The 22,769-nt window shown below is 42.4% G+C and overlaps 1 protein-coding gene and 1 long non-coding RNA gene across 4 annotated transcripts in view; one reads left to right on the forward strand and one right to left on the reverse strand.

Annotated features, from left to right (window-relative positions):
* Positions 1-22,769, reverse strand: part of LOC121540552 (receptor-type tyrosine-protein phosphatase zeta-like) — a 121,761-nt gene that overhangs the window by 28,005 nt on the left and 70,987 nt on the right. For all 3 annotated transcript variants that reach the window (XM_041849518.2, XM_041849516.2, XM_041849515.2), the window contains exons 5-8: positions 21,421-21,516; positions 18,266-18,332; positions 14,522-14,679; positions 7,160-7,310 (exon numbers count right to left, since the gene is read on the reverse strand). In XM_041849518.2, coding sequence (XP_041705452.2) covers positions 7,160-7,310; positions 14,522-14,679; positions 18,266-18,332; positions 21,421-21,516 — 472 coding nt within the window. The remainder of the gene's footprint in view (positions 1-7,159; positions 7,311-14,521; positions 14,680-18,265; positions 18,333-21,420; positions 21,517-22,769) is intronic.
* The window catches only part of LOC121540554, a 76,099-nt gene continuing 65,066 nt past the window's right edge, over positions 11,737-22,769 (forward strand). The window contains exon 1 of the long non-coding RNA XR_005995507.2: positions 11,737-12,933. This is a non-coding gene — a long non-coding RNA (uncharacterized LOC121540554). The remainder of the gene's footprint in view (positions 12,934-22,769) is intronic.

Raw genomic sequence — 22,769 nt, forward strand, 5'->3', positions numbered from 1 at the left:
GGTACACAAATGGTATGTCCAATAACAACAGGGAAGCAAGACACATTTCACACCTATTCATGTACATTATAGCATATTCAATGCACTCTATCCATTTTTCAAAGTCATTTGAAAAGTCCTCTGTGAAAGTGAGAAGGCAGCCACAGACTCTGAGCAGGTAACCTAGCAACACCTAATTACCACCTGGTCTAAAAGAACTGAGAGACTAATATCAATGCTAACATGACAGAGAGAGTGAGACTGTCCCTGGCCTAGTGTATTAGCCTGGTGCCTAAGCATCCACAACAATTAAATTCTCCCTTTAAGGTTCACATTTATTTGGGTGCGGAGCTAACATGTTGGAGTGAACGCCTGTGTTTGAGAGAGGCTCCCGCAACTTTTTACGAAACAATCTAACTTAACCTACTTTACTGCACTTTTTACACCATAACTATCTTTTTAATACAATAGTGTAACTTTTTATGTCAACATGTCGAGTAATAGGCGACTAAAGGACAATAAATCCTCATCGGTGGCCTACTCCCCACCAAACAACGAGACAGCCATGGCAGAAGGCACATGTAATAACGTGACAACTTATTAAACCGTTTCAGCAAGGGCTGCCGATTTAAGTTTTATTGTTGTTCCCGGACATGCAGGACGCTGACCCGGCCACTGGAGGGCGATCAGAGCTTTCATTTCACTTTCATTCTGGCTGGACGACTGACCTGTCGTTGGATTGTAGAGCGATGCCTGTTTGATTGGCTTGCCAGGTTTGATCATTGACACTTTCGGATGGATGTCCTTATATTCCCCAATTTTTGTTTGGTTTCGTTGTATATTTATTTCTCAATTTTTACTTATTATTATTATGATTATTATGACCTTTTATTGTTTGTGCAGGGGGCTTGTGGTCATGTTGGTTAAACAAATCAATTTTTATTTTTATTTTAGATTCTTCAAATAGCCACCCTTTGCCTTGATGACAGCTTTGCACACTCTTGGCATTCTCCCAACCAGCTTCACCTGGAATGCTTTTCCAACAGTCTTGAAGGAGTTCCAACATATGCTGAGCACTGCTTTTCCTTCACTCTGCCATCCGACTCATCCCAAACCATCTCAATTGGGTTGAGGTCGGGGGATTGTGGAGGCCAGGTCATCTGATGCAGCACTCTATCACTCTACTTCTTGGTAAAATAGACCTTACACAGCCTGGAGGTGTGTTGGGTCATTGTCCTGTTGAAAAACAAATGATAGTCCCACTAAGCCCAAACCAGTTGGGATGCCGTATCGCTGCAGAATGCTGTGGTAGCCATGCTGGTTAAGTATGCCTTGAATTCTAAATAAATCACAGACAGTGTCACCAGCAAAGCACCCCTACACCATAACACCTCCTCCTCCATGCTTTACGGCGGGAACTACACATGCGGAGATCATCCGTTCACCCACACCGCGTCTCACAAGGACACGCCGGTTTGAACCAAAAATCTCCAATTGGACTCCAATTGGACACCAAAGGACACATTTCCACCGGTCTAATGTCAATTGTTCATGTTTCTTGGCCCCAAGCAAGTCTCTTCTTCTTATTGGTGTCCTTTAGTAGTGGTTTCTTTGCAGCAATTCGACCATGAAGGCCTGTGTCACACAGTCCCCTCTGAACAGTTGATGTTGAGATGTGTCTGTTACTTGAACTCTGTGAAGCATTTATTTGGGGAGCAATTTCTGAGGCTGGTAACTCTAATGAACTTATCCTCTGCAACAGAGGTAACTCTGGGTCTTCCATTCCTGTGGCGGTCCTCATGAGAGCCATACTGCTTGAGTGTAAGTGCTACATATGCTGCTCTTGATGGTTTGGTGCGCTTTCATACCTTTTTATTGAGTTGCACGTTACGCAGGCCACCATAGGAACTACAAACGAGAGGAGGGCGGGGCTTGAATTTACTTCCTGGAATGTCAACGGTTTAAATGAACCAATCAAGAGAGGGAAGGTCCTAGCCCACTTGAAATCACTCTTGTCTGATATTATATTTTTGCAAGAAACCCATCTGAAAAACAATTCTCATAGCAGACTTAAATGTAGGTGGGTGGGTCAAGTGTATCATTCTAGCTTCTCCACCAAAACGAGAAGCACAGTGATTCTGGTATGGAAAGGAATCCCCTTTCTACATAAAACCACTATTGCGGATAAAGAGGGTCGCTATGTGATCGTAATAGGAGAGATCCATTCTACTTCTGTAACTCTGCTGAATATCTATGGGCCAAACATTGATAACCCCACCTTTTTCAAAAGAGTCCTTGCCCTGATTCCAGATATCGCCCATACTAACCTGGTCATTGGGGGGGAACCTTAACTGTGTGCTAGACCAATATTTGGATAGATCCTCTACCCGGCGTAGCTCTACCCCCTATTCAAGCAAATTCTTGAATATCTACATACATTTTTTTAACTTATTTGATATTTGGAGGATCTCCAACCCTATGGGTAGGGAATACTCCTTTCACTCTCATGTTCACAGTGTTTATATCCGAATGGACTACTTTTTGGTTGATGCTAAATTACTCCCTTATACCTGTAATGTGAGGTATCATGATATTATAACCTCTGACCACAGTTCACTCACCTTTTCCCTGAGATTGGGTGACATCGTATCAAGCGAGAGGGTCTGGAGTTTTAATCCTCAGCTTCTCACAGAACCGACATTCTGTGAACATCTTGAAGACCAAATTACATTTTTCTTTGATACCAACGACAACACAGACTTCCCCAGCAGTGTTGTGGGAAACACTGAAGGCTTATTTGAGAGGCTGTATCATCAGGAGAAGGCAAAGCAGAGAAACATTTGTAGAATTGGAGGGACAAATTCACTTACTGGATAGGGAGAATGCTAGTCATCCATCTATGGAGAAAAATAAAAAAATTACTGCTTTAAAATTTGAATATAAATCGGATTCTCTCAGCTAAAATTGCAAAATCTTTTCTCGATGCCAAACAAAAATATTTTCAGTTTGGTGACAAACCACACAAATTACTTGTCAGCCAACTTCGAAAAACTGAGAGTGACCGAATGATTCACAAAGTTAAATCTGCAATTGGGGAATTACTCTCTTCCCCCAAGGACATCAATGACAGATTCCGTCAGTTTTACGAGACTCTATATAAATATCTTAGCAAAAACTCTGGCTAACAGGCTTAGCACGTTAGTGGGCAAATTGGTCCATTCGGACCAGACCGGTTTTGTCCCTAACAGAAACTCATTCTTCAATCTCAGGCGCCTCTTCAACATTATGTATTCTCAGAGGTTACCCAACGTGGACCTTGCCGTTATATCTCTTGACACCGAAAAGGCCTTTGACCATTCGCGCAAAACTGAAAGCGTGAACCACTGCATTTAACCATGGCAAGGTGACTGGGAATATGGCAGAATACAAACAGTGTAGCTATTCACTCCGCAAGGCAATTAAACAGGCAAAACATCAGTATAGAGACAAAGTGGAGTCGCAATTCAACGGCTCAGACACGAGACGTATGTGGCAGGGTCTACAGACAATCACAGACTACAAAAGGAAAACCAGCCACGTCGCTGACACCGACGTCTTGCTTCCGGACAAGCTAAACACCTTCTTCGCCCGCTTTGAGGATAACACAGTGCCACCGACGCGGCCCACTACCAAGGACTGTGGGCTCTCCTTCTCCGTGGCCGACGTGAGTAAGACATTTAAGCATGTTAACCCCGGCCCCGACGGCATCCCTAGCCGCGTCCTCAGAGCATGCGCAGACCAGCTGGCTGGTGTGTTTATGGACATATTCAATCTGCTGTCCTCACATGCTTCAAGATGGCCACCATTGTTCCTGTACCCAAGAAAGCAAAGGTAACTGAACTAAATGACTATCGCCCCATAGCACTCACCACTGTCATCATGAAGTGCTTTGAGAGACAAGTCAAGGATCATATCACCTCTACCTTACCTGTCACCCTAGACCCACTTCAATTTGCTTACCGCCCCAATAGATCCACAGACGATGCAAATCGCCATCACACTGCCCTATCCCATCTGGACAAGAGGAATACCTATGTAAGAATGCTGTTCATTGACTATAGCTCAGCATTCAAAACCATAGTACCCTCCAAGCTCATCATTAAGCTCGAGGCCCTGGGTCTGACCCCCACCCTGTGCAACTGGGTCCTGGACTTCCTGACGGGCCGCCCCCAGGTGGTGAAGGTAGGAAACAACACCTCCACTTCGCTGATCCTCAACACTGGGGCCCCACAAGGGTGCGTGCTCAGCCCCCTCCTGTACTCCCTGTACTACTACACAACAGTAGTAGGCTTGATTACCAACAATGACAAGACAGCCTATAGGGAGGAGGTGAGGGCTCTGGGAGTGTGGTGCCAGGAAAATAACCTCTCACTCAACGTCAACAAAACAAAGGTGATGATCGTGGACTTAAGGAAACAGCAGAGGGTGCACCCCCCTATCCACATCGACGGGACCGCAGTGGAGAAGGTGGAAAGCTTCAAGTTCCTTGGCGTACACATCACTGACAAACTGAATTGGTCCACCCACGCAGACAGTGTGGTGAAGAAGGCGCAACAGAGCCTCTTCAACCTCAGGAGGCTGAAGAAATTTGGCTTGGCACCTAAAACCCTCACAAACTTTTACAGATGCACAATTGAGAGCATCCTGTCGGGCTGTATCACCGCCTGGCACGGCAACTGCACCGCCCGCAACCGCAGGGCTCTCCAGATGGTGGTGCGGTCTGCCGAACGCATTACCGGGGGCAAACTACCCGCCCTCCAGGACACCTACAGCACCCGATGTCACAGGAAGGCCAAAAAGATCATCAAGGACATCAACCACCCGAGCCACTGCCTGTTCACCCTGCTATCATCCAGAAGGCGAGGTCAGTACAGGTGCATCAAAGCTGGGACCGAGAGACTGAAAAACAGCTTCTATCTCAAGGCCATCTGACTGTTAAATAGCCATCACTAGCACATTAGAGGCTGCTGCTGCCTATAGAAATCACTGGCCACTTTAAGAAATGGAACACTAGTCACTTTAATAAGTTTACATATCTTGCATTACTCATCTCACATGTATATACTATATTCTATAATATTCTACTGTATCTTAGTCCATGCCGCTCTGTCATTGCTCATCCATATATGTATATATTCTTAATTCCATTCCTTACTTAGATTTGTGTGTATTGGGTATATGTTGTGACATTGTTAGATATTACTTGTTAGATATTACTGCACTGTCAGAGCTAGAAGCACAAGCATTTCGCTAAACCCGCAATAACATCTGCTAAACACGTGTATGTGACAAATAAAATGTGATTTGATTTGACCAAGTTGAGTGGTCCTATCTATTTAAGGACCTACAGAAATGTAATATTGGAGATGGGTTCATAAAATGGATCCAGTTTCTATATAGGAACCCCTGTGTGAGAATACTCACTAACCAATCATTGTCACCCCGATTTAACCTTTATAGAGGGACAAGGCAGGGTTGTGTGCTGTCGCCTTGATGGATGATGAAGGGGGGATTGATGGAGGGATGGATATGGGGGGGGGGGTGACATCTGCCTCTTTCTGTTTACCTGTTCTGGTTCTGTATATCTTATTTTGTATTATTTATTTTTGACCTATAACTCTGGGTCTTTTTGTATCTGTCTGCTCTTTTATGTGTATATAAGAATGGCATATTTGTCTTTTCTACAAAGTACTTATACACCATTCTTGTGTGTGTTCAATAAAAAAATATTTCAACGAGGTTAACATTTATTTAACTAGGCAAGTCAGTTAAGAACAAATTCTTATTTACAATGACGGCCTACTTGTAAAGCCCCCCCTGAAAGAGAGTCTGGGTATAATTAAGGAGGTACACACAAACATGCTGTCTGAATGTTGAATGCCTGCCAGGCTTCCAGCATCCACATGCTAGTTAAAGACCTGATTATGTCGATAACACACACCAAACTACTGCAATCACTTCTTTAGTAGGGTGAGGGATGCCCAAAATAGGGCCCGGTAGTGGTGACAGGCAGGCAGGTTCACAGTTGGGTTACCAGTGCTTGCCTCATATATAACAAAATCCCCCTATGAAATTTTAACAGGCCACCTGTGTCAAAGATATTTTGTATGTTTGATATTGGCATGTTGCTATTTTCTGCTCAGAATGTAATATTCTATGCTCTGCTGCAATGAAAATGTAGGTATGCTAGCAGATACCCATAGATTTCCAGTCATTGCGCTAACGGCAGTTAGCATTGGCTCTCAAAACTACCTCTAACTTCCTTCATACTGGACACAGAGACATACAAATGGTATCCACAAGTTCATCTGACTCCCTTTAATACATATTTGCCTAACTGCCCTACATCTACCTTCACAGCAGACTTTTGTTCCAGCCCAGCATTAACATATCTGAATCTATTCATCACCTAATGAATCATCAAGACCATGAATAGTTGAATCAGGTGTTAGTACCAAAAACCAGGAGTGAGTACAAGAGATTCATTCTATGGCTAGAGGACTCCTGATATCTCCAGGAGTGAATACAAGAGGTTCATTCTATGGCTAGAGGACTCCTGATATCTCCAGGAGTGAATACAAGAGATTCATTCTATAGCTAGAGGACTCCTGATATCTCCAGGAGTGATACGAGTAATTTTTGTCTTAATCTGTTGTTTTCTAGTACTGTCTTTTTGCTAGCTAGGGCCATCTACTTTACTATTTTCCCTCTTACTATCTCTGCCTTTGCTGATAGCTACTTTATTGAGGAAAAATGTACTTACTATGACTGTGATACATGGTTGTCCCACCTAGCTATCTTAAGATGAATGCACTAACTGTAACTCGCTCTGGATAAGAGCGTCTGCTAAATTACTAAAATGTTAAACGTTAAAAATGTCAAAGGGATGTATGGATGGAGACAGACAGACAGGTACGTACTGGGAGTGAGGACCTCCTCTGACAGACAGACAGGTACGTACTGGGAGTGAGGACCTCCTCTGACAGACAGACAGACAGGTACGTACTGGGAGTGAGGACCTCCTCTGACAGACAGACAGACAGGTACGTACTGGGAGTGAGGACCTCCTCTGACAGACAGACAGACAGACAGGTATGTACTGGGAGTGAGGACCTCTTCTGACAGACAGACAGGTACGTACTGGGAGTGAGGACCTCCTCTGTGCCGGTATAGGAGGAGAAGACCTGTCCCATGAACTGATGCTGCTGCTCCCTGAAGTTGTTCTGCAGGTAGTCCATCAACATCACATAGCCTGCCTGCTGCATGGTCATCACCTCACAGAACATCTCCAGCTACAACACAATAGAACCAACACATTCATAAACACATTATTACACAGTTATAACATGTCACAATGTTCTATAGTCTGCTACATGGTCATCACCTCACAGAACATCTCCAGCTACAACACAATAGAACCAACACATTCATAAACACATTATTACACAGTTATAACATGTCACAATGTTCTATAGTCTGCTACATGGTCATCACCTCACAGAACATCTCCAGCTACAACACAATAGAACCAACACATTCATAAACACATTATTACACAGTTATAACATGTCACAATGTTCTATAGTCTGCTACATGGTCATCACCTCACAGAACATCTCCAGCTACAACACAATAGAACCAACACATTCATAAACACATTATTACACAGTTATAACATGTCACAATGTTCTATAGTCTGCTACATGGTCATCACCTCACAGAACATCTCCAGCTACAACACAATACAACCAACATGTTCATAAACACATTATTACACATTAGTGCTTGTTATTGCATGGTGATTTCACATTGTGTCCTTGGGCACAAGGCCACACAAGGAAAGGCCACATAAAGATCATCGAAAATGATGGTCGTCTACAAAACTTGCTAGTTTACTTTTTTTTTTAGGGTTTGTGACATCATCACTTTAGCATCGTATTACTATTATCATTATTCACATAGACCTAAATAACTGTCTACGGGTCAAACAGTATTCAGTCCTCACACACCCTAACACACACATGTGCTACACACAAGCATACATGCATGTCATATACACCTCTTGTACAGTTTATTGTGTAACACTGAGTGCATTCGGAAAGTATTCACACCCCTTCCCTTTTTCCACATTTTGTTACGTTACAGCCTTATTCTAAAATGTATTAAATAAAAAACTTTACTCATCAATCTACACACAATACCCCATAACGAATTTTTGCACATTTATTAAAAATTAAAAACAGAAATAGCTTATTTACATAAGTGTTCAGACTCTTTGCTATGAGACTCAAAATTGAGCTCAGGTGCATCCTGTTTCCATTGATCCTCCTTGAGATGTTTCTCCACCTGTAAATTCAATTGATTGGACATGATTTGGAAAGGCACACACCAGTCCATATAAGGTCCCACAGTTGACAGTGCATGTCAGAGCAAAAACCAAGCCATTAAGTCAAAGGAATTGTTCCTCTGTGGAGATGGGAGAACCTTCCAGAAGGACAACCATCTCTGCAGCACTCCACCAATCAGGCCTTTATGGTAGAGTGGCCAGACGGAAGCCACTCCTCAGTAAAAGGCACATGACAGCTTGCTTGTAGTTTGCCAAAAGGCATCTAAAGGACTCTCAGACCAAGAGAAACAAGATTCTCTGGTCTGATGAAACCAAGATTGAACTCTTTGGCCTGAATGCCAAGCGTCACGTCTGGAGGAAACCTGGCACCATCCCAATGGTGAAGCATGGTGGTGGCAGCATCATGCTGTGGGGATGTTTTTCAGCGGCAGGGACTGGGAGACTAGTCAGGATCGAGGGAAAGATGAATGGAGCAAAGTACAGAGAGATCCTTGATGAAAACCTGCTCCAGAGCGCTCAGGACCTCAGATTGGGGCGACGGTTTACCTTCCAACAGCACAACGACCCTAAGCACACAGCCAAGACAAAGTAGGAGTGGCTTCGGGACAAGTCTCTGAATGTCCTTGAGTGGCCCAGCCAGAGCCTGGACTTGAACCTGATCGAACATCTCTGGAGAGACCTGAAAATAGCTGTGCAGCAACGCTCCCCATCCAACCTGACAGAGCTTGAGAGGATCTACAGAGTAGAATGGGAGAAACTCCCCAAATACAGGTGTGCCAAGCTTGTAGCTTAATACCCAAGAAGACTCTAGGCTGTAATCACTGCCAAAGGTACTTCAACAAAGTACTGAGTAAAGGGTCTGAATACTTATGTAAATGTGATATTTCCGTGTTTTTTTATTTTTCTATTTGCTTACATTTCTAAAAACCATTTTTGCTTTGTGATTATGGGGTATTGTGTGTAGATAGATGAGGGATAAAAAAAAAAAATCAATTTGAGAATAAGGCTGTAACTTAACAAAATGTGGAAAAAGTAAAGGGGTCTGAATACTTTCCGAATGCACTGTAAATAGCTCTGGTGCTCTGACTCACACAGCATTCCAACCAGAGTGGCTGTGAGTGTGACCGGGGGCCAAAACCGTGACTGAAAACAATTTGGGCCTCAGACAACCTCTGTAACAACCTCTGGTATGTTCTGGTGTTCTGGTGTTGTTTAGAAACACACAGTAGTAATAACGTTTAACATTTGTAATAGCTGAAATACTAATTTAATAATAGTACATACACTACTTATGAATATTTATGACTGGTTATTAATTAAAGCTATCAAAACCACGCTGATGAGGACAATGTAGCTTGTTTGAATATACAGTGAGCTACAAAAGTATTGGTACAGTGACATTTGTTTAGTTTTTTGGGCTCTTTACTCCAGCACTTCGGATTTGAGGGCAGACTGTCAGCTTTAATTTCAGGGTATTTTCATCCATAACGGGTGAACCGTTTAGAAATTACAGCACCTTTTGTACATAGTCCCCTCATTGGACCAAAAGTTTTGTGTGCAAAGCTGTCATCAAGGCAAATGGTGGCTATTTGAAGAATCTCAAATATAAAATCTATTTTGATTTGTTTAACACTTTTTTGGTTACTACATGATTCCATATGTGTTATTTCATAGTTTTGATGTCTTGACTATTATTCTACAATGTAAAAAAAACAACAAAAAAAACATGAAAAACCCTTGAATGAGTAGGTGTGTCCAAACTTTTGACTGGTAGTGTATATATACACCAATAAAGATACATTTAATAGCAGGACACTGTAAAGTCCATTATCTCTCTGAAGAGTATGAATTAGGCTGTTTGAGAATGTTTGAATCCTAAACAACCTTCCTACACAAGGTTTGAAGTACAGTACCAACATACTGTAGATGTGTGCTGGAAAACCTTTGTAGAGCATGGGTGGAATAGGTATTGTGGTGCTCATGTGAATTTCCTTTCTTTTTTGGCTTCAGACCAATGCCTACTTATCACTTAAAACATATTTTTTAGTTGTTAATTTCCATGGTTTTTACACCGGAAGGTGATTATGCAACATTATTATACAACATTATAATACAGAATAACAGAGCAATAAAAGTAAGTAAAAGTACCCAATAATGACAAATGGCAACAGAAATAATGTAGTTGTTAGTATTTATTTAATATTAACAGCTGATTATCCAGAAGTGAAAGACCAGAAACCCATTTAAGCCAATATGGGTAAACTGGAAACATTTCCCCCGATTTCTCTTAACAAGACAATCGAGCAAGCTCCTGGAAAATACACAAATAATCAACATGTAGCCTACCCATTAACTATTTACATGAAAATGTACCTTCAAGTTTACTGAAGAAAGGCCTAGTACTACATTACCTGTAAACAAAAGTGAGTTATCACTAAATGTAAAATGTACAAGCAGATATAGTCAACTTTGTAAATACAATTCAGGGATGGCCACAATTGCTCTTGACAAGCTACAGGTTTATGCAGGCTTTTTTGTTCAAGCCCAGTTCTAACACAATTGATTCTACTATTCATGTTCTCGATGAACTGCTGAGTAGTAGAATCATGTGTGGTAGCACTGGATTTTCTTGTATGGTGATGATTAATCCTTTTATAAATCGTTGTTGGAGATTAGCCTATCTCAGAGATAAAAAGGTAGAGAGTGAAAGTCTGACAGGAGATCTTCTCAGAGCAGAGATACCGCCTTACGCTCAAGCACATACAAATACTAAAAGGTAGAACAGATTGGACTTGGTGCTTCAATGGGAATGTTGGCATTGAAAAACGAGAAACTTCTTTATTGTCCTTGCAAAAGTCTAAATTGTACATTTAAAGCTTCCCTGAAACGGGAGCAAGAAAGGAATCTGCATATTACATTTTTCAATTGGAATGCAGTTCTATTTATTCCACATCTATACTACTACTAGGACACCCATGCATTCCCCACGAGACATGCCACCAGAGGTCTCTTCACAGTCCCCAAGTCCAAAACAGACTACAGGAAACACACAGTACTACATAGAGCCATGACTACATGGAACTCTATTCCACATCATGTAACTCAGTCAAGCAGTAAAATCAGATTTTAAAAAACAGATAAAACTACACTTTATGGAACAGCGCGGACTGTGAAGAGACACACACAGCATTCGCAAACACATGCTAACACACGCACACTACACACACACATTTTAATATTGTTATTTTGCTGTATTATTGATTTTGTATTGTAAATATGTTATGGTAGAGTATTGTGTAATAAAGTGTTGTGTTATGTATTGTTTTATTGTATGTAAATTGTGGTTGGACCCCAGGAAGAGTAGCTGCTGCCTTGGCAGCCGCTAATGGGGATCCGTAATAAATAAAAATAAAAATACTACATTTCGCACCCTTCTTTTTCGCTGGCTTCCAGGCATGTACTCATTCACCAACATGGACGTCGGCATGAAGACTGTGTGGCTTGTTGGGCATTCGTGGATCCACTGGTTGGACAGGCGTGCCAGGGCGGTCGGGAAGCATCACAGTCTCTGCCTTATTGATTGTCACATTAGGTGGCACGAACTGCTCATTGTTCTGCGCCAGCATAGCCTGTGCTACTTCTCTCCTTGACATCTTAGTCATCCACCTAAAATCATCCGAATGTTTCCCAGTACAACGGTGGTCCTCTCAAATATTGCGCAGCGGAGGAGCTGGATGTTCCAGTGGGACCAGAAGTTAAACAAGTGCATAGAAAAGGCCCGGCGTTCCGTCAATCAGCTGGTGTACGCATTTCTCCGTGACAGGGACATGCACACAATTCGTAGGGATGAAGTGCATCTGACGGATGAGGGAAACGATGTATTCCTTGAGAGATGGTCTCTCCACCGTTCTCTCCCCTGTAGTAGTAGCAAGACCCGCGCAGTAGTACACACACCACACTCCCTGTCCATTGCCACTCAACGATACTCAACGAACCCAAAGGCTTTCAAACCTATACACTAAAGAGAATGGTCAAAATGTATCCTCCGAGAGGCGAACCCAGAACCTTCAGTTCCCAAGGCGGAGACGCTAACTGTTACACTATGAACCTTGTTATGAACATGGCAACCTGACACTATTTAAATGGACAGTCTGGTGATGACAGGAAGCTTTCGTTGCACAATGTTTTTGTTGTTCATTCACTCAGTACTGATTGAACATTTATTTATCTTGCTTGGTTAAAAATAAATAATCTAAACCAGTTGATGTGTTGAAAACAGTCTCATTTATACAGTTAGCTCTAACCAAGTTAGCAAACGTAGCATTTTCTTTTGACTGTGCACAAGTTCTGTTGCACTAGCAAGCAATGATGTTGTTTTAAACTGAGTGCACCATGTGGACTCGCATGGCTATTTTGTGGCTACTTATGTGGATGGCAAATTCGGACTTTGGGGAACACACTGAAAAGTAACTTGACACTGTATTGATCAGTCAACGCACATTTTGATTATAATGACAAGAAGAAAATTGCATTGAGAGAGGAGGGAGCTTACTGAATTAATGCATAAGGTAAGGTCTGTAACGTAAGCTAACGTTAAATTGCTTTGCTTTGAATGGACCAAAAGCAAAGTCTCTGTCTGGTGTGCTAGTTCTTAACCAGGCAATTTTATCGGCTACAGTTTGTGTTGTGAGAGGCATGGCTGATCTTGGTCGAGGCTAGCTCGCTAGCAGTTGTTATGTTATATACTGAAATCTGGTTGCACACATAACGTTAGCAAGCAAGCCAATTTGACTGTATGGAGTAGCTAAAGCTAGATGAGCCATGCCCATTGCATGATGTATTATAAATTAGCTGCGTGGCAGTTTCCCAAAGTTTGGTGTTGACTATGAGCTTTACTTAGCTAGCTAGTTAGCTATGCTTTGTGGAAGAATGTGGGATATAAGTAATTGTCAACATTGAGTTGTTACTGGCTAGCTAGTTGGCTAGCTAACTGGCTATAGCAGGCAATGACGTTTGCTATCTTATTTGTTTGTTTACACAGATGACTTCAGCCTTACATAAAAAATGTTCCTTGGCAAAATGTAGCTAGCTAGCGTTCCTCGCTTGCAGGTTAGCTAGCTAGCCAACGTTAGAGCTAATCTGACTGGTATTCTATCTGTGGTATAATGTTACATTAGCTAGTTAGCTAACGTGACAGCTGCTGGCTACCTACCTAGCTAGCTAACGTTAGCTAATTGAAACAAAACCACATTCAGCTCACTAATAACAACCAACCCATTGTTCATGTCGGACAATTATCTGTGTGCATTTATTGATTAACCTCAGCTTGAGTACCAACATATAGCTATCTATAGTAGCCTAGGTTTGTCCTCAACCATTTCTTATTATGACTGGCTGGTCAGGCGGCGAGCTGTTTGTGTTGTTAAGTTCTGAGCGACCGAGTTGCTGGCCCAATTTGATAGAACTCTGATATTCGCCTGAAAAAATATGTTAGCATTATCAGAAATGCACATCGTTGTTTCTTCATGGATGGAAATGTGCACGTGAGAGCGATACATTATACATTTATATTAAAACTGTTGCACCTACAAACTTATTCAATCCAAAATGTTTTAAATCCAATGGTCACTTTATGGACGCTATAGTCTCGTTTTAATCTGACGTCTAGAATTTGAGCTAGGTTGCCGCAGAAAATACTCTGAAAACTAAATTGCTAATGACCATGTTACAAATCCGGTATGTGGTTCTCGGTGGGGAGTGTGTTGTGTACCTCCAATCAAGTTATTTTGCACATTTTCATCGACATTGGTGTCATATTGGTTTAAATATGATGGTAGGGAGATTTGAATTTAACATTTACCTTCAATCAATTTCTATATATTGTGGGGGGTATCCACAATAATACAGTTGAAGGAGCGTATGTTAAGCTCCCACCCAACCCATTCATACTTTAAAAAGACAACTGTCAACTGACAGTGGACGAATAGGGAGATGTGGAGGCGCCCAGCACTCTCCTTCTCTCTGTCGCTCCCTTTCTCTTCTTCTGTACTGACAAAAAAATATTTTCACATATACTCTCTACTTTTATTGACACACACACACACACACACACACACACACACACACACACACACACACACACACACACACACACACCTGCATGTCAGAGATGGCCACAGTGTTCTTGAAGACGATCCACTCCACGGTGTCAGTGCAGGGTGGGGTGGTGAGGGAGCCATTGTAGGTGAAGTACTTCTCTGTGGAGTTGGGCAGGAGGCCCCGGAGAGAGAAGGGAACCACCATCCCACTCTTACCTGGAGAAGAGGAGGTGAGAGGAGAAAAGAGGGGGACATGTGTAAGATGAAAATGAACGGCAGGCAAAATAAATTAGTGAGAGAGAAAGAGAGGATAGACAACATAAACATAAAATGTTGCATTATCACGACACGGTGTGGTAGTGGGTATATGACCGTGGGGTAGAGTGGCCCTTGACTTAAAATCTGTACAAAGAAGTTTGTACAACTATCTCTCATAAGAGAGCTAGACATTACCCACAACAATGAGCTGATGCACTGAAGTCCTCTGTAACACCTACTTGTATGGCAAACTTCAACTTCCATTAGCATTAATTAACTATACTTAAGCAATAAGGCAAGAGGGGGTGTGGTATATGGCCAATATACCACGGCTAAGGGCTGTTCTTACGCACAACGCAACGCGGTGTGCATGGATACAGCCCTTTACTGTGTTATATTGGCCATATACCACAAACCCTGAGGTGCCTTATTGCTAATATAAACTGGTTACAAAGTTAATTAGAACAGTAAAAATAAATGTTTTGTAATACCTTTCAGCCAATCAGCATTCAGGGCTCGAACCACCCAGTTTATAATAGTATTTGAATCACTAGTCAGCAGTTCAGCCCAGGCTATTCAGACTTTTTTATTTTATGTATGCATTTATAATGAAACGCAAACTAGGGGTTTATAGTTACGCTTAGATCAGGTGGCTTTGTGTTTGGTTAACTTAGTGTGGCTCCCCCGATGGTGTGGCCGGGGAATGCCACGGTTTGGGGCGTCAGCCACACACCACAACCAGCAGATTAGGCTGCAGCAAGCTAGGCTGCAGTTGGACGCCCTGCACCTGAAGCCACTCTGCGTCGTTAAGGTGTCTGCATACATAGGTTCGGTTTGCTCTTGGTAGAACTCGGCTAGGCGAAGTGAACGGCTGTGCTCACATAGTCCCTAAAGACCTTCGCTTGAAAAACAAGAAAAAGCTGCAATATTAATGTTGTTTGTCCCTCTTGAGATGCCATATCAACAACATACCCAGTAACACTTCCTCAAAATAGTTTGAATCAATCTAAGATAAATGAAGAAATCTGTCATTAATTTGGACATTTTTGCCAAGGAGGTCTTAGTCATGCAATTTGACATCTAACTAAGATGTTTGGTGCAATACTTCTCAAGTGAAAACATTTGCATGGAAAGTAGTTGTCTTGTTGAATGACAACAAACTCTTCATTGAAGAATCCCTACTGTTGACCAGTCACCGACGAATGGGGGGAAAATTTGGCTACGAACTTCGGTTTGCCTCAAGAAACAATTTTGTGTGCTAAAACAGACGGAAAAAAACCTGCCAACCACCAAAACTAACAAAAATGTCACAAAATGTAGTCATAATATACAGTGGTGGAAAAAGTACCCAATTGTCATACTTGAGTAAATGTATAGATACCTTAATAGAAAGTTACTCAAGTAAAAGTGAAAGTCACCCAGTAAAATACTAAACTCAGCAAACAAAGAAACGTCCTCTCACTGTCAACTGCGTTTATTTTCAGCAAACTTAACGTGTAAATATTTGTATGAACATAACAAGATTCAACAACTGAGACATAAACTGAACAAGTTCCACAGACATGTGACTAACATAAATTGAATAATGTGTCCCTGAACAAAGGGGGGGTCAAAATCAAAAGTAACAGTCAGTATCTGGTGTGGCCACCAGCTGCATTAAGTACTGCAGTGCACCTCCTCCTCATGGACTGCACCAGATTTGCCAGTTCTTGCTGTGAGATGTTACACCACTCTTCCACCAAGGCACCTGCAAGTTCCTGGACATTTCTGGGGAGAATGGCCCTAGCTCTCACCCTCCGATCCAACAGGTCCCAGACGTGCTCAATGGGATTGAGATCTGAGCTCTTCGTTGGCCATGGCAGAACACAATTGGCCCAGCGTCGTCCAGGGTAGGGTAGGGGAGAGAATGGCTGGCAGGGATGTAGCTCAGTTGGTAGAGCATGGCGTTTGCAACGCCAGGGTTGTGGGTTCGATTCCCACGGGTGGTATGAAAAATAATGTATGCACTCACTAACTGTAAGTCGCTCTGGATAAGAGCGTCTGCTAAATGACAAAAAAAAGAACAAAAAAAAATAAGATAAATTGTGCATTCCTGGTGTAACTCGGGCAGTTGTTGTTGCCATCCTCTACCTGACCCGCAGGTGTGATGTTCGGATGTACCGATCCTGTGCAGGTGTTGTTACACGTGGTCTGCCACTGTGAGGATGATCAGCTGTCCATCCTGTCTCCCTGTAGCGCTGTCTCAGGCGTCTCACAGTACGGACATTGCAATTTATTGCCCTGGCCACATCTGCAGTCCTCATGCCTCCTTGCAGCATGCCTAAGGCATGTTCACACAGATGAGCAGGGAGCCTGGGCATCTTTCTTTTGGTGTTTTTCAGAGTCAGTAGAAAGGCCTCTTTAGTGTCCTAAGTTTTCATAACTGTGACCTTAATTGCCTACCGTCTGTAAGCTGTTAGTGTCTTAACGACCGTTCCACAGGTGCATGTTCATTAATTGTTTATGGTTCATTGAACAAGCATGGGAAACAGTGTTTAAACCCTTTACAATGAAGATCTGTGAAGTTATTTGGATTTTTACGAATTATCTTTGAAAGACAGGGTCCTGAAAAAGGGACGTTTCTTTTTTTACTGAGTTTACTTGAGTAAAAGTCTAAAAGTATTTGGTTCTAAATATACTTAAGTATCAAAAGTAAAAGTAAAAGTATAAATAATTTCAAATTCCTTATATTAAGCAAAGCAGACGGCACCATTTTCTTGTTTTTAAAATGTACGTATAGCCAGGGCCACACTCAGACATCATTTATAAAAGATACATTTGTGTTTAGTGTGTCCGCCAGATCAGAGGCTGTAGGGATGACCATGTGTTTTCTTGATAAGTGTGTGAATTGGACCCTTTTCCTATCCTGCTAAGTATTCAAAACGTAACGAGTACTTTTGGGTGTCAGGTAAAATGTACGGAGTACATTATTTTCTTTAGGAATATAGTGAAATAAAAGTAAAAGTTGTCAAAAATATAAATAGTAAAGTACAGATACCCAAAAGTACTTAAGTACTTTACACCACTGATAATATATGCGTGAACTGTTTAGACTGAAGTATACTCTAAGCTTTAGGCTGCAGCACAGCTGAGACATTTAAGGTGCTGGTTCAGTTCAGCAGGGGAGGAGCTCCTGGCTGGATGCTGGAGGCTGAGCTCTACAGACATTTGGAGGAAGCCCATGGACATTGACTTTCCACAGGAAGAAAAAACTGGAAATAACAATTGGCTGGTAAACTGGATAGCAGCCCAGCTATTTAGTCTCTTAAGTTAAGTTCCAGTCTTAGTTAAGTTTATCCCCTGTGTGTGGTTGTGGTTTTGAGTAACAGTTTTTTATCATCCTTTTTGAGAACCCATTTATTTGAATAAATATGCCAATGTTCCTGTCAATGGTCCTCATCATTGACATCCTACCAGCCACACCTAGCGAGTCGTTACATTAGATACACTATTTGAAGGTGAGCATTGGATGAGTTTAGGGTTACTGTAGGTCAGGTTGGCATACCGAATCGGCTGACACTGTTGACTCCGTCGATAATGGCCATGTAGTTGTCATTGTCTTCGATGCTTGTCTGTAAAGGGGGTATGGCAACAGATTAGTCAGGCATCTCAAAAGGCTTCCTCTCCTCGTCTCCTCTCCTTCACCTTTTTGTGTCCCTACATTTTTGGGCTGCTTTAAAGCTGAAGCTAAATATGATACTAAACTGAAGCTCACACTGATGCAAGCTAATAGCTAGAGACTTTAGAATCCACAGCTGAACCCAAACTCCATATAGCATGTCTAATCTCTTCTCAGTCTGATACTGTGGTGGGTAATCAGTTCCACTATCCTGTCCCCTTTGATTTCAGGGTGGGTAGCAGAGTGTAGCCTAACATGTGTGAGGTAATCTAGGGGCCTCGTGCGGAATAATTTTTTTCAATTCTGCCCAGCTTGATGATGATGTGAGCTATTGACTCTTCTGCCTAATGGTAAGTCCACCAGTGCAAGTAGATATAATGTCATCCTTCATCGACTATGACAAACCTTGCTGGCATGGATGCAAAATGATCCACTATACAATCTTGACACAGGTCACGCACATGCACGAACACCCACAAACATACGAAAACACCCACAAACATCCGCACAAACACATCCGCAAATACACTCTTCCTGTCAGTGTCGACAACTAACATACCTGTCAGGAACACCCGCATCCCCCAATCTACCTACAGTGTCTACCTACCTGAACCCCCCCAGGAACACCAGCTCCACCCAATCTACTTACAGTACCTACCTACCTACCTGATCCCCCTCAGGAACACCCGCTCCACCCAATCTACCTACAATACCTACCTACCTGAACCTCCTCAGGAACACCCGCTCCACCCAATCTACTTACAGTACCTACCTACCTACCTACCTACCTGAACCCCCCCAGGAACACCTGCTCCACCCAATCTACCTACAGTACCTACCTACCTACCTACCTACCTACCTGATCCCCCTCAGGAACACCCGCTCCACCCAATCTACCTACAATACCTACCTACCTGAACCTCCTCAGGAACACCCGCTCCACCCAATCTACTTACAGTACCTACCTACCTACCTACCTACCTGAACCCCCCCAGGAACACCTGCTCCACCCAATCTACCTACCTACCTACCTACCTACCTACCTACCTACCTACCTACCTGATCCCCCTCAGGAACACCTGCTCCACCCAATCTACCTACAGTACCTACCTACCTGAACCTCCTCAGGAACACCCGCTCCACCCAATCTACTTACAGTACCTACCTACCTACAGTGGGGAAAAAAAGTATTTAGTCAGCCACCAATTGTGCAAGTTCTCCCACTTAAAAAGATGAGAGAGGCCTGTAATTTTCATCATAGGTACACGTCAACTATGACAGACAAATTGAGGGAAAAAAATCCAGAAAATCACATTGTAGGATTTTTTATGAATTTATTTGCAAATTATGGTGGAAAATAAGTATTTGGTCACCTATAAACAAGCAAGATTTCTGGCTCTCACAGACCTGTAACTTCTTCTTTAAGAGGCTCCTCTGTCCTCCACTCGTTACCTGTATTAATGGCACCTGTTAGAACTTGTTATCAGTATAAAAGACACCTGTCCACAACCTCAAACAGTCACACTCCAAACTCCACTATGGCCAAGACCAAAGAGCTGTCAAAGGACACCAGAAACAAAATTGTAGACCTGCACCAGGCTGGGAAGACTGAATCTGCAATAGGTAAGCAGCTTGGTTTGAAGAAATCAACTGTGGGAGCAATTATTAGGAAATGGAAGACATACAAGACCACTGATAATCTCCCTCGATCTGGGGCTCCACGCAAGATCTCACCCCGTGGGGTCAAAATGATCACAAGAACGGTGAGCAAAAATCCCAGAACCACACGGGGCGACCTAGTGAATGACCTGCAGAGAGCTGGGACCAAAGTAACAAAGCCTACCATCAGTAACCCACTACGCCGCCAGGGACTCAAATCCTGCAGTGCCAGACGTGTCCCCCTGCTTAAGCCAGTACATGTACAGGCCCGTCTGAAGTTTGCTAGAGTGCATTTGGATGATCCAGAAGAGGATTGGGAGAATGTCATATGGTCAGATGAAACCAAAATATAACTTTTTGGTAAAAACTCAACTCGTTGTGTTTGGAGGACAAAGAATGCTGAGTTGCATCCAAAGAACACCATACCTACTGTGAAGCATGGGGGTGGAAACATCATGCTTTGGGGCTGTTTTTCTGCAAAGGGACCAGGACGACTGATCCGTGTAAAGGAAAGAATGAATGGGGCCATGTATCGTGAGATTTTGAGTGAAAACCTCCTTCCATCAGCAAGGGCATTGAAGATGAAACGTGGCTGGGTCTTTCAGCATGACAATGATCACAAACACACTGCCCGGGCAACGAAGGAGTGGCTTCATAAGAAGCATTTCAAGGTCCTGGAGTGGCCTAGCCAGTCTCCAGATCTCAACCCCATAGAAAATCTTTGGAGGGAGTTGAAAGTCCGTGTTGCCCAGCGACAGCCCCAAAACATCACTGCTCTAGAGGAGATCTGCATGGAGGAATGGGCCAAAATACCAGCAACAGTGTGTGAAAACCTTGTGAAGACTTACAGAAAATGTTTGACCTGTGTCATTGCCAACAAAGGGTATATAACAAAGAATTGAGAAACTTTTGTTATTGACCAAATACTTATTTTGCACCATAATTTGCAAATAAATTCATAAAAAATCCTACAATGTGATTTTCTGGTTTTTTTTTTCTCGTTTTGTCTGTCATAGTTGACATGTACCTATGATGAAAATTACAGGCCTCACTCATCTTTTTAAGTGGGAGAACTTGCACAATTGGTGGCTGACTAAATACTTTTTTCCCCCACTGTACCTACCTACCTGATCCCCCTCAGGAACACCTGCTCCACCCAATCTACCTACAGTACCTACCTACCTGAACCTCCTCAGGAACACCCGCTCCACCCAATCTACTTACAGTACCTACCTACCTACCTGATCCCCCTCAGGAACACCCGCTCCACCCAATCTACCTACAGTACCTACCTACCTGAACCGGAGCTACACTTTACACACTATATGCTCCAGACATTTATTACATGGCCATAGCAAGTCACAACATACGAACACACACACCTCTAACAGTACAGAGAGAGCTGTGATCCTGCCCCCGTCCTTGATGGCCTGGTCTATGGACTCAAAGTGAAGCGCTTCATAACAGTAGATCTGCATCTGGAAAAGACAGAGAGAGACAAGGTACAGGAGATGGTTGACACCCTATGTACTGTCATTGAACAGTACATTGATTTCAATATTGACTGACATTCATCAAGCTGCCCACTCAAGAAAAATCTCCAAACTGTAACCAGTGCCTGCAACCTGGTTCAGGTTATCAGTCAACCAAACAGGGTAGTTACAAACAGCACAGGAATGAAATCATCAACGTATTGATCACATCTTTACTAATACTGCAGAAATTTGCTTTAAAGCAGTATCCAAATCCATCGGATGTAGTGATCACAATATAGTAGCCATATCTAGGAAAACCGAAGTTCCAAAGGATGGGCCTAATATAGTGTATAAGAGGTCATACAATACATTTTGTAGTGATTCTTATGTTGATGATGTAAATCATATTTGCTGGTCTGTGGTGTGTAATGAGGAGCAACCAGACGCTGCACTTGACACATTTACGAAATTGCTTATTCCAGTTACTGCACCCATTTAAGAAAATGACTGTAAAAACTGTTAAATCCCCTTGGATTGATGAGGAATTGAAAAATGATATGGTTGAGAGGGATGAGGCAAAAGGTATGGCAAATAAGTCTGGCAGCACAACCGATTAGCAAACGTACTGCAAATTGAGAAATCATGTGACTAAACTGAATAAAAAGAAGAAACTATACTATAAAACAAAGATAAATTATATAAAGAATGACAGTAAAAAGCTTTCGAGCACCTTAAATGACATTTTGAGCAAAAAGGCAAACTCAGCTCCATCATTCATTGAATCAGATGGCTCATTCATCACAAAACCCACTGATATTGCCACCTACTTTAATTATTTTTTAATTGGCAAGATTAGCAAACTTAGGCATAACATGCCAGCAACAAACGCTGACACTACACATCCAAGTATATCTGACCAAATTATGAAAAGACAAGCATTGTAATTTTTTATTACGTAAAGTAAGTGTGTAGGAGGTTAAAAAAAAGTATTGTTGTCTATCAACAATGACAAGCCACCGGGGTCTGACAACTTGGATGGAAAATTACTGAGGATAATAGCGGACGATATTGCCACTCATATTTGCCATATCTTCAATTTAAGCCTACTAGAAAGTATGTGCCCCAAGGCTTGGAGGGAAGCAAAAGTTATTGCCCTACTTATGAATAGTAACTGGCTCAAATAGTTGACCAATCAGCCTGTTACCAACCCGTCGTAAACTTTTGAAAGAAATTGTGTTTGACCAGATACAATGCTA

This window comes from Coregonus clupeaformis, chromosome 26 (assembly GCF_020615455.1).
Source record: "Coregonus clupeaformis isolate EN_2021a chromosome 26, ASM2061545v1, whole genome shotgun sequence".
Taxonomy (NCBI): domain Eukaryota; kingdom Metazoa; phylum Chordata; class Actinopteri; order Salmoniformes; family Salmonidae; genus Coregonus; species Coregonus clupeaformis.